Source organism: Dryobates pubescens, chromosome 9 (genome assembly GCF_014839835.1).
Source record: "Dryobates pubescens isolate bDryPub1 chromosome 9, bDryPub1.pri, whole genome shotgun sequence".
NCBI classification, from domain to species: Eukaryota; Metazoa; Chordata; class Aves; order Piciformes; family Picidae; genus Dryobates; species Dryobates pubescens.
In genome coordinates this window covers 23,218,134-23,237,263 of record NC_071620.1, presented here as the reverse complement: position 1 = coordinate 23,237,263, position 19,130 = coordinate 23,218,134, and the positions used below count along the sequence as shown (strand labels likewise).

General features: G+C 37.1%; 1 protein-coding gene across 1 annotated transcript in view; it reads left to right on the top strand.

Annotated features, from left to right (window-relative positions):
* Window positions 1-19,130, top strand: part of SEMA5A (semaphorin 5A) — a 213,407-nt gene that overhangs the window by 34,347 nt on the left and 159,930 nt on the right. Inside the window, exon 4 of the mRNA XM_009899419.2 lies at window positions 9,116-9,161. Coding sequence (XP_009897721.1) covers window positions 9,116-9,161 — 46 coding nt within the window. The remainder of the gene's footprint in view (window positions 1-9,115; window positions 9,162-19,130) is intronic.

The following is a 19,130-nucleotide window of genomic DNA, read 5'->3' as shown; positions in this document are numbered from 1 at the left end:
CTAATGTTCATTGTGGATGATTCATTTTGATTTTTTTAAGTTCTACAGCCTTTAAAGGGCTTCATGAGTTGTCTGTCTTAATATGCAAGCCAGTGAAGATCCTGGCTGGGATCCAGACTGGATTCCAGTTGGGAGCTGCCAATGTTATTAAAAGGTAGGTATGATCCCATGATGCCTGAAAAGGTGTCTCCTGTAGTGACAGAGAAGTATTGATGTCATTGCACAAGGTCTTTGAGAGATTTTAAACTGTAATGGTGTACATTAGTCTTCTTATATATACTTAAAGTTAACCAAAATTTGAAATAGATGTAGGGAAAGGCAGCTAAAAGACATGAGAAGAAGGTTGGAATTGTGGTGCAGGAAAACAGGCTGAGCGTGTGCACAGTGTCTGCCCATAAATCCATCAGCAAGTACATCTAGGGAAGGAAATTGCTGTATAAACGACACAGTAGTGTTGGCAGAGAACCAAATCAGTTTAAATTGGCCATGGGTAATTTGGTCAAGAAACAATGAATTTTGTCACATTTTATTAGTGTGACCAAAACAAGAACAGAAATATTTTTGAGATAGCGATCTCTAAATATATGAAAGGGCATTATTCTATACTACTTGTCATTGTAGTATACAGCAATGATCAGAAAGGTCATTACTAGTACTGAATTGCAAAAATTAGTCTTGCCTGTCCAATCTGGGAAATGAAGGTGCTTTTCTGATGTGTGTTCTGTATTTGCTGTGCAGAAATATTTTTTTTTTCACCGTTTTATGTTCTGCGCCACGCTTGGGTTGTCTTCTAGGCCTAGTGAGAAGTCTCTGGTTGATTAATTCAGTATCCTCGCTGTATTTCAGTATCTTTACACCATCTGCTGTGATCTACAAATGTCACTACGCCAGTACTAACACAGACCTTCAATTTACTCACCCAATCCACCCTGACACTCGTATTTCCCTTGTGCTGAGGAGTTGCCTATAATTTGGAGCCTTCACCCCTTTCCCTCTCCCACCACCCCCATCAAAGAGAGAGGCTACTGATCCCAGTGAAGTTTGGGTTGGGCTCAGTCTGATTCATTTTTACAGCATGCAGTCAGGTTTTTCTGAGCACAATAGAAACTAGTAACTGCAGCCCATTTTGTTGTGTACCTTCCAAATTCCTCACAAATCCTGTACCCCAACTATGGGGAGTATATATATTTCTTAGGTCACACTCATATGCGTTTCCTACCATGAAGTCCAATGGCTTTTAGTAGCAGCTTTTTAATTTCTGACTATTCCTATACAGGCTTGGTACAAATTCCTGTTTGAAACTGTGAAAGGAGCTAGCACAACTTTCAAGTTTAACATCTGTGTGTCAGACTCACTTGACAATCATTCACACCTTCCAGTGTAACAGATCTGCTTAATAACATGCCCTGGATCTGAAGAATAATTGTTGTCATACTATTTTAAAACAGTGTCATCTGGTGTCCTGTCAACCTGCTATTCAAAAAAAGAGATACATGTGTGCTGTTGGTGAGGGCTTCAGAGGGAGAGGAATACCTTCTAAGGTAACTGATGAGTTAGCATGGATCTCAGCAACAACCTACAGTTGCTCTGCTTGCCTGGGAATATTTTGCACAAATTGTCTGTCTAGAAAAATTCATTTAGATAGCTTTGAGAAATGGGGGATTTGGGTGTCAGGGGTGAGGACAGGCAGAGAAAAAGGCAAAGAGAGAAATTTATCTTGCCTGACTTTGATGAAACAGCCCAAAGTGCGTAGTGAAGACAAGCAAAGATTACAATTCAGTTTATGAACCCGGGTTAAGGGAAGAAGAATGATTTTTGTTATGGTTGCTAGGTTTTAAATTTTGAATTTGAAGAATGTGACAGATTTTTCAGTGTTACATGAACTGAGTATAGGATTAATGTAAAAGGATTTTTTTTTCTTAACAGGTATATGCTAAATTGTATGAGACCATACAGTTATGTAGAAGGGGGGAATATAAACAATGAAAAACACTCTGAAGAAAAAAATCAATCTGTATGTGAGACAATTGTTAGTACATTGCAAAGATCATTGGCTTCTGACATGGTAATGTAGCTATGTTCCCATGAAACTGTCTTAAAAATTTGCCCCAGGCATTGTTCTTAACATCACGTATGACCTGGCAGATAGAAATGGATGAGTTCTCTTGCAAGGTGAACTTTCTAGGGAATTCATTTGTTTACTTCAAAAAAACCCTCATATAGCAGAGCAGAAATTACTTTGATAATTAAGTGGCATCAGTGGAGGATTATTCTCTGGACATTAGCTCCTCAGTAAGGTCAAGGAAATGTGAGACTGATTGTTTATCTTGTTCTGATAAATCCTGATAAAATATTCAGTGGAATATTTCTCTGTGTGTTATTTAGTGGACTGACCTTACCTCTAAACAAATATGATAATGATTTCTATATGTTGAAATGTCAATAAGTATGAAGATTAATGGATGTTTCCCCAAGAACAACCTTCTTCAACTACATCAAAATGCTTTGCTGTATGTCCTGCAGTGCTTTCTTTGCCTCTTTTTTTGGAATGGTGAACTGATGGGGGAAAGGACCAGCTCAGGGGAAGGATACAGTGGTGTCTGAATTGCCCTGGCAAACTCTACCTTGCTTTTTTTTAGGAGGAATGAGGTTAGGACAATTTTGCTTTTAATCCATTCTTCTTTTCTCTCCCCCTCTCCCCCCTCACCCCCCCACTTTCTTTTGTTTAAATTGCTGACATTTAAAATATATTTCTTTCTTAATGGTTTTATTCAGACCATGCAAGAATAATTATGTCAAAATAAAATTGTTTATTTAAAGGAAAAATGAAGTAATCCTATTCCCAAGTCTCTTGTGCTTGAAATTATGAACTGGTAGGAACCCAGCTGGAGTTCATTCTTAAGATGTGATTATTTATTTATTAAATTTCATGCTGGGCTACTTCAGCTATACTTGAAAATTACAGCTACTTAACAGAAATGGGTCTCAAAGCTATTCAACTTTTTTCCTTCCTTTTTATTGGATAATATTTATTTATTTATAGAGATATTTTTTATACAGAACGTCCTAATAATGGTGTCTTTCTCCTGTATGTTCTCCTGCAAGTTAATTAAACTTGTTTTGAGGATTATAACTTTCTTTGAGGTGGCTTATTGCCTCAGTCACTCCATATCCTGCTGATGAAAGACTGTAACAGTATGCCTTTTCACTTAATTAGATGTGTGTTTGGGAACGTTAATTTGAAGCATTACCACTACTTGCCATAATAACAGAAAGGCAAATTAAAGGATTCATTAACAGTAGCTTAAGAATCTCTAATAAAGGAATAAATAACTGTATAGGTGTGCTGTTTGCTGTTGTCTGCTCCCAGCAGGAGAATCTGAGGGTTTCTTGTTAATGAGATGCTCAGAGTGCTACATATTGAGAGAATATACAGGCAGCAGGAATTACTGCTGTATTCTCTGAATATCCATCTGGGTTTTATTTTACACTTGGTTTAGGATAATCAGTCTGTCCTTCTGCTGATTGGTCTGCTCTGAGATAAAGTATGCTTTAATGTAAAATCTGAGAGAAAGTATCATCATATTACTGCAGAAAGAGGAAGGTTGTTCTCCTTGTACTGTTTCTCCTACCTTGCCTATAGCTTCCTAAATGTTTTTAAAAGGTAATGCTTTGTACCACTCCTGCTCATCCCCTGTTCCTCTATGCAACTTTCCCTTCCTTTACATCAGATCTAATAGTAGTCTGGTTGCAGAATAACAATAGTCACTTCACTGGCCCCACAAAATTTACTCATTTTCTTGTGATTATTTGATGTCTTACCTTTTTAATTAGTGGAACCAACATGATTCATCATCAGGGGAGTGCTTGAGGTAACATGAAAGAGAAATGACAGGAGTAAGTGAACACCAATCCTGTAGTGTAATCCATCTTTAGAAATTGCATCGGATGAGTGATGTCCTGAAAGTACCTGTCTTTGATTGAAGAAATGACTTTATGTATACACACTTGATCTGTTCTAGCAGTCATGTGTCTTGCTGCAGTGTGGCAACTTCTAGTGATTCCTGGTTAGACTGTTCTCCTGTGTTGTCATATCAGTTAGCTGCTCCTTTCTTCTGCAGTGAATGTTAGTCTAAACATATGGTTTCTGTCCTACATCTCCAGCAATTTGGTCCTTGCTTATCTTGTCTACTTGTGTGTGCTTTTGCAGCACTGAAATGCAGGACAGCAGCTACCAGCTGTCCAGAGGCTGATAATCATGGTATAGGAGAATTCCTAGGTCTGTGAAGGGCTCTTTGCTGCCTCTGAAACATAGGTGCCTTGCATGAGGTACCACTGTGCCCTTGTGGTTGCACTTGAGTGGTTGCACTTGTCTTGTAAGAGGGCTGCTCAGATGCTAGGCAGGCACGTGGACTCAGTTCTCATTCCAAGAGTACGATCAGAAAATTTAACAGTGCAATGATGCATACCATGCACGTGACTTAATCTCTCAGAATTTGATGGGAGCAAATATATTTTAATATATATTTCTATAAACATTTATGCATGTATTTTTATATGCATATACATTTAATATAGATGTCTGTTGACGTGTACTTTGGTGTGCATCCTGCTTCTAAATTTCCCATGTACATCAAGTTTTCATTGAAGGGAAGTAAGTGCTCTGTTGGAGTGGCTCTAACAGAGGACTGCGGTGTGATCACGGAGGGGAAATTCAAGGGTGGCCTTGAAAATGTGAGCTATTGATTTTAGGATCTCCTTTCTTTTAATATCTTTGTAGCATTAATATATCATGTGCATTATTATTTTTTTTTTACAATTTTGTTGTCACAATTTCTTTTCTTTATAAAATAATAAAATTAAACAAAACAAAACCAACAACCCCCCAAAACTTCGGTACCTTACATTTTTTGCCCTCTCCCTCCACCCACTTTCCATCCCAAAATACTCAGCAGCTCAAGCAAACTTTGTGCCAGAATTGATTACTGTAGGAAGAGAGGCCAGAACAGATGTGAATTGTCTAAAATTTCTGTTTAAGTCCATTTCTGTTATTGCAAGGTTATTTGTGTTTGGGTTTGTGGTTTTTATTTTTGTTATTTTTTTAGGAGATATAGCAGCAGCATTTAAATTTAATGGGAAATTAATCTTGAAAAGAAACAGAAGATGAATGTGTTGATCAATGAAATGGTAATAATATAGGATTTTCTTCCCTGTTTATGTGGGTGGGTATTGTGCAGTGTATGCCATGTCTGCCAAAATGTAAAAAAACAAGGACATCTACTTTGACATCTGCATTGCCACATTAAAATCTATTAAAATATTTGTTATGCCACAGTTATGACGTACAGGGTTAATGTTTTGGTAGAGGTGCGTCACGACCTGGTATCCTGAGCCAACTCTGGGCAGTGGGGGATGTCGTGCTAGGATTCAAAACTTACTTTGGAGTAAATAAAAGCAAATTGACACCAAACAGCTGATGAGCTGGGTTTATTAGAGCTAGTGAAAACTCTTTGTAGTGGCCTGGTGCAGAGGGAAAATGGGAAGAAAAAGGGAAAGGAGGTTAGGAGGAAGTTTTACACAGAGAGAGCAATTGCCCATTGGAATGGGCTGCCCGAGGAGGTGGTGGGGTCGCCGTCGCTGGGGGTGTTCAGGACAAGGCTTGACAGGATGCTTGGTTGCACGGTTTACTTGATTGGGTGGTGTTGGATGATAGGTTGGACACGATGATCTTGAAGGTCTCTTCCAACCTGGTTTATTCTATTTTATTCTATTCTATATGGAGAGAGAGAGTGAGAGAGAGAGAGAGAGAGATAATAAGAGAAAAAATGTCACCACTCCTTGAATCCAGCAAAGATGTTCACAGGAGTAGTCCAAGTTCTTGGACTTCTTTTTCACTTATATTTCCTATGATAACTTAAAATATAAACAAACATTTTCTATGTCACCATTTTTTATTTATATTATCTCCTTTCCTCCTCTTACTTTTCTTTTTTTTTTGGGTTGGTTGATTTATATCCAGTGGCTGATTGTTTTATTTCCAGTTGCTGAACTAGAATTGGTTTTACTCAGAACTCCCCCAATTTGATTGTGGAATTATGACTTCTTGCTAAATAGTTAATTCCTTAAGAGTTTATATTTCAATTTCAGATTTAGTATGTTTTCCTTTTGAATGAAGTTATCATCTTTCATTGGAAGAAGTGCACAGGAAGTAATCTTTTACTATTTAGCTTCAAGAGGTTTGGCAGGGTGTCTGGTATGTTTATTGGTTTAAGTTTTCAGTTGCAGATGCATATGTGGACTTGGGGTGAGGTAGATGGGGGTTTTTTTGCTATCTTCAGAGTTTTTCAAAAACTTCATCTATGGAATATTTTACTAAGCTGGACAAGGTACCTTAATACTTTTCTAATTAATGTCTGTGTTTAATGCAGCATTATTTATTGTTGTTGCGTTCACATTTGCTTGTCATTTTACAAAGAAAGTGGTAAAGTGCTGGATTTAACAACCATTACGAAGATACTATGCTTTAGAACCTGTGCGGGTTGTCAATTGATTTTTAATATGGACTTGTTTAGGAACCTGCAGAAGATTACGTTTATACTTTTATCTGTAGTCATACTGAATGTATTCACTGCAATGGATCAAAATGTATTGTTGTCTAGCTGACTGGAATGTGCTTTTTTGTGTGCTTCATTCAATTCCCACTGATACCAGTGGAAATCTTTTGCCATTTGGTTTGAGCAGGCTCTTGATTAACAGGTTTTAGTCATCATAGTTCAGCTAGGAAAGTTGTTCACTGCTGTGAATGTAATGCAAAATGTTTATTGCCTCCTGGCTATCTGAAAAAAAAATACAGGATGCTGCTTTATCTCAGAGTTAGCTGTGTTTTCTTCTCATTACAGTGTCCTTCTGTTTGCAAATTTATGTAACATATTTGCTTTCCTCATTCATTAAGCACCAAATGGAAACAAATTTACCAATTACTGCCAGTGTCATATCAGTTTAGTTCCAGTATGTAAAGCTGTATTTGGCTTGCCTTTATTACCACCATTTTTGGACAAGAGACAGGCCTGTGTGCTAAGAGGTCCAGAAATGTACATGGTCATTTTTATTTCACATCCTTCATTGCCCTCAAAGCATGAATACGCTAGAATAAAGCTAAATAGAGGTTGAAAATGGCAATCCAGAGCATAATATCAATGACATATTGAAAAGTATCGTCACCTGTATTGTGACACTATAATGGCTTTGCACATCATGAAAATTGGCATTGACTTTTTCTTAGGACTACCAGATTTATTAATATCTTATTTCCAGTGTGGTTTTTCATTGTCACACTTGTATTTTTTAAGCTTTTTTTTTTTTTTTTGGTCATATATGTACTTTCTGATGAGTTCTTGCTTATTAGAGATGCATGCCCTGTAATGTTAAACTGTTGCATTTGTACTGATCCAAAACCTAAAACTCTAAGACCAGGCTGTCTGCTCATACACCCTGCAACAGAGACTGCATTAATTTGTGGAGTGAGATGCAACACTCACGTGCCACTTCTGTGAGCCTGATACCACTGGGTTAAGAAAATAGTTTACACCTGCTGAGAATGTAGTGGAATTTTTTTCTGGAAGACAGAAGTTGTTCTACTTCTTGTAAGTGGGAGAAAAGATATGCCATAGCAGTGAAAGTGTAAATTTCATTACTTTTGGTACCTAAAATGAAGTAAACACAGTCAGTGATCATTAATGGAAGCTATTATACAATGAGTTACATTGGATATAATATTGCAGATAATTTGTGAATTTTGGACTTATTCATCTTTTTTTTTTTTTTTGGTTATTTTTAGTGAAGTTATGAAGTCCTATAAGTTAGTTACTGATTTTCTAGGAATAAATGTGAATGAAATTATGTTAGCCTTTCAGAAGGTTCTTCCTTTTTATCTATAAAAATCAGTCTGTAGTGGCATTGGAAAATCAGAATTACTTTAAGGTAAGAATTAGGCAGAGGAGGACTAAACAGTTTTTTAAAAAAAGTAGACAAAAAAGACAAACAACGAGGTGTGAGAAGAAATGAAGAAAGAAGAAAAAAATGGTCATGGGGTATGGTTATGGAGCATGGAACTGCTTTGTTGCAAACCTAGCACAAAAGAGAATCTGCATTAGAGAAGGATGTGCTGAAATCTGTTCAGAAAATGTGTAGTATTTGCTCATTTTATGAAAGTCATGAGCTGATATTATAAGCATTGCCAATAAAGCTGGTTTATCACAACAGGTGTAAGAAGACATCTGCTTTAGTTAGACAGACACAGTAAGTTGGGAGGAGTTGTGGTAGTGCACATCTATTGCACCAGTATGTGCTGAAAGAGGTGGTTTTGTTCTGTGCGGTATGCCTACTTCTCTGAGGATTCTGACCCACACATCAGTGCCTTCGTGTTCTATCTTGTTTGTGGTTTGCCTAAGTTCTGGAGGCGCAGTGGTACTGCTTGTAGAGAAAAAGTGGAGTGAAAAATCCTTTAGCATTAAAAGCATGATATTAAAAAAAAAAAAATGCTTGATTTGTGTGTAGCTCCTACTGTTTTTGTAAAAAAATAATTTCTTGAATTTCAAATAAATTATATCATTTGTGACAGGACTTCAAGTAGAATTATGAAGACTCTGTGGCTTCTACAGAAACTCCATCATATTGGGATTGTTTACTTCAAATTTTACCTGTTTGTGGATGAGATAATTGCATACGGTTCCCATCACTGTGAAGAGAAATGGAGAGCTTTCCTCAGCCTGTCCTTTTATTTCTCATTTAGACATCTAACACTGGTCACTTGAATCTGCCAATGCACTATTTCTTCCTATTGATTCTAAAGAAAGACTGGAGCAGTGACTCAGATGTACATGCACATGTGCTACTTCAGTCACATGCAGCCAGTCCTTTAAGCTGAAAATGTGTTTTCAAAATCGCCTTAGCCCAAAGGGCTGTATGTCAAGACAGTCTCTGAAAGAATTTAGTCCAGACTGAATTCAGTCACTTTTAATCTTTTTCTGGCTCATATATTTGTTATGTTTTTATTTAAACACTAGTAACAATTATTTTCTATCTCCTTTTTCTTTTTTTTTTTTAAAAAACTCAGAAACTACCTCTTCAGATTGCAGCTTGAAGATCTTTCTCTAATACAGGTATGTTTTATGTCTGTTTTCTTTGATCCTTTGCATGATGTAAATAAGCAGGTATTTTTAAATCAGATTATCAAAATATGCATAAGCTTCATAACTACAGAAAAACATGCATCTGTTTTGGTCTACTTTGCAGCCCCATGTTATGTAAATCATATAATCCATTTTAATTCCAGATTGGCCTTTGACCCAGGCCATACAAACCTGATGTTACCTTTGCTGTGGTTTTGTTAGAGTGGATCTATAACAAAAATGGAGACTGGGAGGGATTGTTCTTTTAGAAAAAAGTTCCAACTTATTATTGTGCATCTTCTGTATTCAGAACTTTTTGTTCTTGTAGAGAAAAGATAAGTTTTTTAAACAATGGTAAAATTAATTAATGCTTCCTGAAGTCAATTAAGCAAATAAACCAGCAACATTTCAAGGGAGAAGTCTATCATAAACACAGCATAATCTCAGTTTGTGTATAAGGCAAATATCTGTAGTTTAAAACTTTTTAGACCTTAGGTGAAACAAAGCCTTTTAGAGGCAGTTGGGTTTCATAGGTAAGTGAGAATCCCTAATCAATTTATTTTACCGTGAACTTCCAGTGGCTGCCCTTAGATCTCTGATGGTGCTGCTGTAGTTTATTCTGCCAGTTCATGGATTAAAGTTCACAACTTTCCTCTGTTAGGTTAAGTATCAGCAGGCTGAACTTACTCATGCAAGAGAACTATGTAGCCTACAGAGGTTTATAATTGTGCTGACTGACTTAAACAAACATCCTCCCACCCCAGTCAGCAAATAATCTAAAATGAGGACAGAAATCATACTGTAGATCTCTTACTATGTTACTACATTTTGGTCTTATGAATCTGTAGAAACCTTTAAGAAGTCTTCTCAAGCTGACTTCTGGTAAAGTTTCTTACTCCATCTTCAATCCTGTAGCACCACTGGTTTGCTCTTGTGTCTTCAAACTTATTTCCACAACCCTTTAGGGAGATTGTGTTTCTAAATCAGAACCAAAGCATGTAACTTTAAATTGTTTTTCTTGCAACAGCATATCTTTACTACTTCTACCCCAAGTACTGAACACTTTCCCCTTATTTTTAAATGTACTGTTATGACTATTTTAATATTCATCCTTCACTGATACTCTTTTCCTCTTCTTCCTCTCTTTTTTCCCTTCTGGTTCTGTCTGAATACCCTAGGAGATCTCTTACCCAAAAATGTGTTTCCTTGGGTGTGTCAGTTATGGCAGGTCTAAACCAGCTGTCAGGTGACTGAAGCCTTTGTTTTGATCCAAATAAGCCAGAATGTTTAGGACTTCCAAACACATTGCACGGCACAGACCGGTCATCTTGTAATCTGATCTGAAAGTATGAAGATAGTCACTGATCTTATAGTCATAAAAGTAGGTTTGGGAGAGGTCCCCAGAGGCCATTTAACCAGTGGAAGTACCACAGGGCAGAACTAAAGGTCAGGGTTACTATCCTTACTGGTTGTTACTTGTCTGAACTCTTCTTACAAATCTTGGACCTTAAATGTGTACATCTCTTCTCAGCCTTTACTGTAAAATGTTCAGATGTGAAACCAATTTCTGTGTAAAAGTTTTAATCATGAAAGAGACGTTAACCATTCTTGTGAAAACTTGGAATTCAAGCTTACTGGCTACCAGTCTGAAAACAGCTTAAAATCAAAACTGTGTTTACAAAAAGATTCACAGAGTTGAAGACTTTAAGTTTTATTTGAATGGAGGATTACCTCAGGTATAATAGAGTTAAACTTTTATTTATGAAACTTTAGAGCATGTGAAGTTTCTCTCATTCACCTGTGGAGAAAGAATTTTTTTTTAGCAGGATTAAAGGATATAAAGTTTGAGTTAGCAATTAAAATTTACAGTATTTTGAAGCTCCAGATCTCTAAAACCTGAAACTCTTATGATTGAAGGATGTAGGAACAAAAGTCAGAAGCAAGGTAAAAGTTGTATGAAATCCTTGCAGATCAGAATGATGGAATTTCACAGAGAAATACAGCATACTGTGGTTAACTCCTTTATATTGTATGTGCTAGATAGCATTTGTTTTCTGACACTCTGACACTTTATGCACAGACAGAAGAAGAACTTTTTTGCATTTTTTCTTCATGTAGTTAAGAAAAATTCAGATTAATTCTTCTACTTACGTTGCTCACTTTGATTTCCTTGCAAGAACCAGCCTTTGTGAAAACACGCAGATGTTTCAAAAGCTAATAAATGGTGGTGTTACACCTGGGAGAAAAGTTGCATGGTGAAGTGTTGGTTGCAAGAAGCTTTCAGTGTAGCACAAGAACAATACATCTGGAAACATGACAACACATCCATTGTTGAATCGTTTTAGAAAATTGCTCAAGCTCTAACTTTGCTATTGTTTGTCTGAAGGAGGAGGAAAATTACTGACTCTTCCTCATGCATGGATGATTCTTCCAGCATGGAAGCAGCATGATTGTTCACCTTCTTTACTTTGGGTTTGGTTTGGGGTTTTGTTTGTTTGTGGTATTTTGTTGTTTATTTTGTGGGTTCTGTTTGGTTGGTTGATTTTAGTTTGATTCATCACTTTAATCTTTCTTTTATAGCATTTTTCTATCTGGAAAAAAAAGAGGGAATGGCTAGAACTTAATCTTGACTGTTAATGCATCTCATTTTTGTATAAACAAGTATCCTTGTCTGTCATGCTTAAGTGTCTGTTGGAATGTTTGTCTGCAGACTGTTATTATGGAAAGGCTTTATGTTACATTCAACAAATGTGAACAGTAAGAATCACTTAGTTATGGCAAGAGCATCTTTGCAAATCTTTTGTTCTCAAATTTGCATATGTTTTTTAAAAGATAGATATTTTATTAAGAAGGTACTATTTTGGAATACTATCAGGTGCTGAAATATCAGCAGATGTTGTTTTATAATAGGAATAAAGTAAAATAATGACTCCATGTTTGCAAACATTTGCAGAAATTACTTTCGGCTGAAATATGCATGTGGCCCATTTTCTGCAAGTCTATACCTGGAAAAATAGTTTTGAAACACAAGATAACCTTTCCTTCAAAACAAAACAAAACAAAACAAAGCAGACATCCATTTGAAATGCAGTTTTTCACAAAAGAAATTGAGAATAGAGATTAATGTATCAAAAGGGTACTGTTCACGTCATTTTAGTGAAAATTAATCTCTTGTGAAAGTGAGGCTTAGAGTGCTACTAGATTGCATCAGACAGGATGTGTATCTAAATGTCAGCTAGGACTATGCAGTGAGATAGTGTCTGTCACAAACCAGTATTTGATGTGTCTCAGCAATTTCCTTTGTGTAGCAGAATAAAGAAGAATAAACCAAGAGAAAGCCTTTTAAGCTCTTGCCAGAAAAGCCTAAGAGTCAAACTGTTCAAAGCTGACTGTTGGAACAATGCATGTGTAGCGATCATGGATTAGGAAAAAAGTACTCATTGGGCTGTGGGTGTAGAAGGATAAATATTTCATAGCTCTCACTACATCAGTAGCAGGCTCACAGACATAGAAGTGTGACTATGCGTGGGTTTGTTTTGTGAGTTTTGCTTTGCTGTTGCTCTCCTCAAGTAATAGTAGAATAATCCATAAAAGCATTGACCAAAATGAAAGCTGTATGTTTCCTAAAAACTCTTACATTCCTTAAAATGTAAAAGCAGAAATCTAAATAGTAGAGTGTAAGTGAATAAATTAGGTTTAATTAAAAAGATACCTAGCCAATGGTAGGATTAATAGTAGGTCTTTGACATCATGTAGGGGATGATTCTAATGAAGTCTATTTTTCATTCTTTTCTCCCCCAAATCCTTTGAAAAGTGGGCTTCTAAATTCAAACATTGTTGTGCCATGAGTTTATGCCAAGTTTGTGGATGTATCTGTAAAGAGTGGAAAGCTGATACATACTGACTTATAAAATTTTGTCACAATTGCCATGAACATTTTTTCATGCCTGCACGCATAAGCTTTTCACAAACTTGATAGAATGCATGCATCTTCTCTTCATCCATAAAATTAACAACTTCCTTACAAACTCAGATTATGGCACTTAGAGGTCACATGCTTGAGTTTGCCTTTCTCATCTTAATCCTTCCTCTCTGAAGCTTATTCTCAGTTTGAGACACTCAGAAGTTTGAACATGAGCTTGTCCCTCTTCCCTCCTGAGATTTTATTCTCCTGCTGAATCTGCATATCTTTCAGTTAGAAATACATAAACATTGAAGTCCCCTTTAAAAGGCAATTTTAGCCACTTGTATACTGCAAAAATTCTAATTCTTTATTCAGGCTGAGAAGGTTGGAGGTTCTTTTTCATGTATTCAACTTTAAATTTTAGAATGTTGAGGTTTCGATTATATATGTGTGTGTGTGTATACACATCAATCAGGCATTCAAGGATTTAAAGATGACAGGATTTGATCTATGTGTTGTCAGGAAAAGAAGATGCTTGGGAGAATAAATGTTACCAAGGGGAATTCTCTCTGATATTTACATGTGCCAAGAGTGTCTGAAATTACTGTTTATCAGGGGTTGAGTTGCATCTGACGATGATACTTAACACCATCCTGCCATCATTCCAGCTTCAAATTGAAGTGCTGGCTGGAGCAAAGTATCATGGGCCTTGAAGTTCAGATTGTAACCTCAGAGGCTTCCGGTTCCTGTTGTGGCTTCCAGTTTCTCGTTCGGGGTGTTGGTCTTTTCCGCTGTGCTGGCTATGGATTGAGGGCTGGAGATTGCTGGCTTCAGCTGCTGCTTCTGCATTTTGCTGTGGTTTTTTTGCAAATAGGCTAAGGTAATTGCATATTGTGTAATTTCCAGTAAAACTCTACCTCAACACAGAGTTGCTTGGGTTTTTGGTTGGTTGGTTTTTTGTACGTGTGTGTGTGTGTGTGTTACTTTTCCTCCCATCTGTGTGGGGGAAGAGAGACTTGTGAGACTGGGCTGTGTTTAACCCAGGACACTGTTACATATTAGAGTTAACTTTTGTATGAGTCATGAATGGCTATGTGGGAGGCTAAATAATGCATTAAGTACATTTTAATATACTTTGAATATATGATTTGTTTTTATCAAGGTTAAACAAAGAGGGAATCTGACTTTATGCACGTTTTGCAAATAAATTTGTATGTAAACTCACGGTAACAAACTTTTACCTTTATTGTAATGTGGAATAAATTGTAACAACATTTGATTTTTAATTTATGTTTTTTAACATAATGAATATTTAACAGGGTTGTAATCCTATTTTTAAAATAATAATTTCTTGTTATTATTCTATACTAGGGTCATATTATGTCTTTTGTGAGAGGCTTTCATAACCTTAATTTGCCCTTTTGGCTATGGTGGTGTTTGGTAATCTAGAGAGAATGGTGTTTCAACAGGCATTCAAGTCACTCAAGCCCTCCTTACAGTTAAGTTTTGGGAACCCTGTGATTCTTTTTGCTGATATTGATGTTTGATTTGCAAAATACAGGCAAGAAACCTAATGAATCATCATATTTTGAGTGAATCTACTTGTGTGTAATAATTTGGTTTTGGTGTTCGATCACCCTAGAGTCACTACAAGCACAGCTTCCAGGCCAAGATGTTACCAGGTGAAGATGTTTACTATGTTATACAGCAAGGTTATATAGTCTTTTAGAAAGCATGTGTCACATCTTAATTGGTTATTTTCTACTGGCGTGCTTGCAATTAAGGCATACAGTAGGTTAAAATAACAAAACAATATTTCAACACATCCAGCCAAATTCTGCCAAGCCTTCCTCCTCAGTTGCAAGATCTTTACATTCTTTTCTAAGTCAAAGATTAAACATGGCCTTCTCTAACTCAAGCAAGGGCAAATCTTCCTCTACATTGCTCTCTTTCTTTCTCTCAGTTACCGATAAGGTGTGCATTCCTAACTTAAGGGCAAAACATAGCTGTTCCAAAGCTATCTGAAAACAACCCTTCTCCTACATTTGTGCAGAAAAGGAGATACAGGAAAGACCTCATATGTCACACTTGAAGGCATAAGGGAACTAACCTAAGGATGGCCTTAATTTGTGACAGCAGACTGAGATTTAGAATTCTATCAAGGTCCGTAAGGAAGGAATGAGCCCAAATGAAACAAGTGAAAAACAATGCCTGGTATCTTAAGGATAAAGGGAATAGAGAGTTCCTCCTTATTACAGATGGTTTTCCCCCCTTCTGTCTACAATGGGAGCATCAGCTACTAAAGCATTGTTTCTGCTTGGGCCCATCATGCTTGTGTCTGGCATGTGTGAATGAAAAATGGATAAGCAGAGATGATAAGTTAGTGTTGCTTTTGATGGTGTTCCAAGTTTCTCAGAAGCTTGGAAGGAACAAGATCAACTAATGCTCATAAAACATTTCCAAAGGAGACTGAGGTGAGCAAGTCTGAGTTGACTAAAAGGTGATAGAGAAGGTACTAACTTCTGACTGGGTGCTAGGGATTAGCAAAACTTGAGGAGGTATTTGAACTTTTGTATAATGTGGTGCTGAGCAAAGTTTAAGAAAAAAAACAGAGAAAGTTTAAGTGCCTATCACAATGCCACTTCCATACAATACCTTGGTGCTTTTCCATGGCAGACTGTTGGATTTTTATGTGATACCATGAGCATTTTCATTGTGTTGTTTTCTGCTCTCAGAACAATAGTTTCTGACCAAACATAAGTTGATTGAAATCAGAAGAAGATGATTTTGGCTAGCTATGCATAATTTCATGTGCATCTCATCTTTACCTAAATGTCATCTTTACGTGCAGCTGAAAGGAGCTTCTTCAAGCTAAATAAAACCTGTTAGATAACAGAAATCCTGAGGTTCACTCCAGAGTGTTACTGTAGGGGAATTACTTACCACCAGACAGTGCTCCATTTCTGTTGAAAAGATGTTGCTACTGAAACAGCTGGTATTCATAGATTTACCTACATATCAGTGCAGAAAATGGCTACAATTCTGAAACCATCATTGGTCATATTTGGCAAATTACTCATTCTCTCTTCATTTTGAATAGTCTCCCTATGCATGAGATTTTTCACTCACATAAGTGTATTTATATTTATTACCTATTTATTTTGAAGGTTTTTTGTGTGATATTCTGTGTTCATATGCTGACCCTCTTTACAAAACTATGGGGAGGGCATACAAAGCAGCCAGTTGGAAGTACAATTCCTCATCTGCTCACCTCTGCTTGTTAATCATTTATACTTGGCTTCTATACTTAGACTCCAGAATTTGTAATTGTCTGTCCTTCAGTATAGCTGAAATTTGTCATGTAAATTTAGAAAGAGTCTTAAGTGAAGCAAAAGAATATTGGCAAATTGGCAGGGCTTTGCTGCTTCTTTGGCTTACCAGTATGTGTTTGTATTGTGGGAGATGAAGGAAAAAAAGAAGAAACAGAAATCTAGGCAAAAGAAAATGAAATCCAGGCAGAGATTGTCATTTTCATTTGTTTGCTATATCTGTCACTGCTTTGTGCCAGTGCATTTCTGGAATAATGAGTGGGAACACATCCATTTAGCTAGAAAAGCTTAGTTGTAGGGGTTTTTTTGTTTTGTTTTGTTTTGTTTTTTAAATTATTTCTGTCTTTTCTTTCTTACCTCCATGTGTTTGGTTGTATTTCTTGCATGTGTTTCTTGTGTAATTTTCTCTTCTGGTTTCACAGTAAATAAGAAAAATAGGTACTAAAAATGTTCACTTCCACTGGAATAAAGTTTCTCTTTTTATAGAAGATAAACATTTGTGGTTTGTTTATAAGATAAATGAGGAGCTGAATATATAATGTGAATGCGTTTGTTCTCATGAGAAATAGATGTGATATCAAAAGGTATGTACATACATTTTAAAGAGGTATCCATGACACAGCTGGCATGAATTCTATAGTGGTACAATTTAGCCCTTTCAGGTATTTTTTTCTGGTATGTATGGTGATTATCCAGGCTGTGTTATGTGCACTAAAAGTGGTTGTGGAAATGTCTTAAGAAGGTGGCACTCATGTTTACAGTTTTATGAGTATACCAATGCAGCTGCACAAGAGTAATTGCCAAGTAGCATCTGTTTGAAAAGAGATCAAGCTGCTGCTTTCCAAATATCTGGACTGTGTAGGAACATGGCATACTGCAGATAATTCTGGATTAAAGTAGTATTCTGTGACAATAGGACAGTACTTGTGGAAAGACACATGTTCTCCTTCGAAAATCAGACTATATGCAGACTCTGGGGGAAAAAAAAAAAAAGAAAGAAAAAGTAGTACTGAAAAAGTGCAGGAGTATTAGGAGATTGGTCTTACATTGTTCTTGCCCAGATGGAGGGTCTGCCACAAGCAGTTGCTGATAGTTTAAACCCTTTTGCACCTTGATGCTGATGTGTTGAGCAATTTAGAAGAAATGCAGTATGCTTTGAAAGAGGTTATATCTCCTTACATCTCTGTAAGGCACTATCTGCAAATGTAGTTGGCTATTTTTGCTTACAGACACTGATACAGAACATCATTGTCTGTACTGGCCTGTAACAATTAATGCTGAGTTCAATCACAGTTTCTATGGCATGCATATTCAAAGACTAGGCTTAGAGACACACTTTCTCAGTCACAGAGGGTTGTGTTTTTCAGTACTGCAGAGATATGTTCAATAGTTTTGCTAGGCTAATGGACATAGATCCTTTTGGGTAATTCTGCATGTAAGAGGTGAGTTCACCATAAGGCCTGTATCTTGGCAGTTATCTGTACCTAGTTTAAGGGCACCGTGTGATCCATAGCAACCCTGAACATTGACCTATAAACTACAAAAGCCCCACCATTTAAACTGAGAATAATTAAAAACAGTGGAGCAGTTTTGTGTCTGCTCTCCACTAGGCAGAATAATGTGTAATATGCATCTCAACACTGAGCTCTAGAGAGCTTTTGAGAAAGTGTTGTTAAAGAATATACACAAGTGTTGTTAAAGAATATACACAAGCCCTATGAGGAGAGGCTGAGGGAGCTGGGATTGTTTAGCCTGAAGAAGAGAAGGCTCAGGGGTGACCTCATTGCCCTCTACAACTACGTGAAAGGTAGTTGTAGCCAGGAAGGGGTTGGTCTCTTCTCCCAGGCAATCAGCACCAGAACAAGGGGACACAGTCTCAAGCTGCGCCAGGGGAGGTTTAGACTCGAAGTGAGGAGAAAGTTCTTCACTGAGCAAGTCGTTCGTCATTGGAATGGGCTGCCCAGGGAGGTGGTGGAGTCACCGTCCCTGGAGGTGTTCAAGAGGGGACTGGACGTGGCACTTGGTGCCATGGTCTAGTCATGAGGTCTGTGGAGACAGGTTGGACTTGATGATCCTTGGGTTCTCTTCCAACCTTAGTTATACTGTGATCCTGTGGCATAGCTAATGAACCATGGGAAAAGCTGGCTGTTTCCATAAGGCAAAAAGCTCTACTTCCTTCATCCCTAGGAAAGAGGCAGGAAACTACTTTTTTGCTGCTGCAATTAAGGAAAAGCGGAATTCTGAAATACTCAAGAAAACAAAACAGCCATATTCAGGCTGACACTTGTTATACTGTCTTAAGGAGAATGAAAGATCTCAGGAACCTGCAGCAAGAATGCAGGTGGGCAAGGAGCCCATGCAGTGGTGTACAGGAAGGAGGATACTGCTCTCATACATGGCTCAGATCACAAAGGGAAGGTCTTTGCTGCTTCCAGCATTCTACTTGTCTAGTCAGTGCTGTTCAGCCCAAGTCATATGTGGATTTGGGCTCCAAAATACCTGAGAAAGACACTATTTAATCATGGCATAGGAGTTAGTCCTGGTCTGAATAGAGGACTGAAATAATTTTGGTTTTTTTCCCCAGATGGTACCATAGTACTGTTAGTTCTGTTGTCAAGCCTGCAAATGATAAATCATGTTAAAATATGGAAATACTTTATTTATTGAAATTGAAAAACACATGTGCTTTGAAATACTGATCTTAGATGTATGTATGAGATTTATATA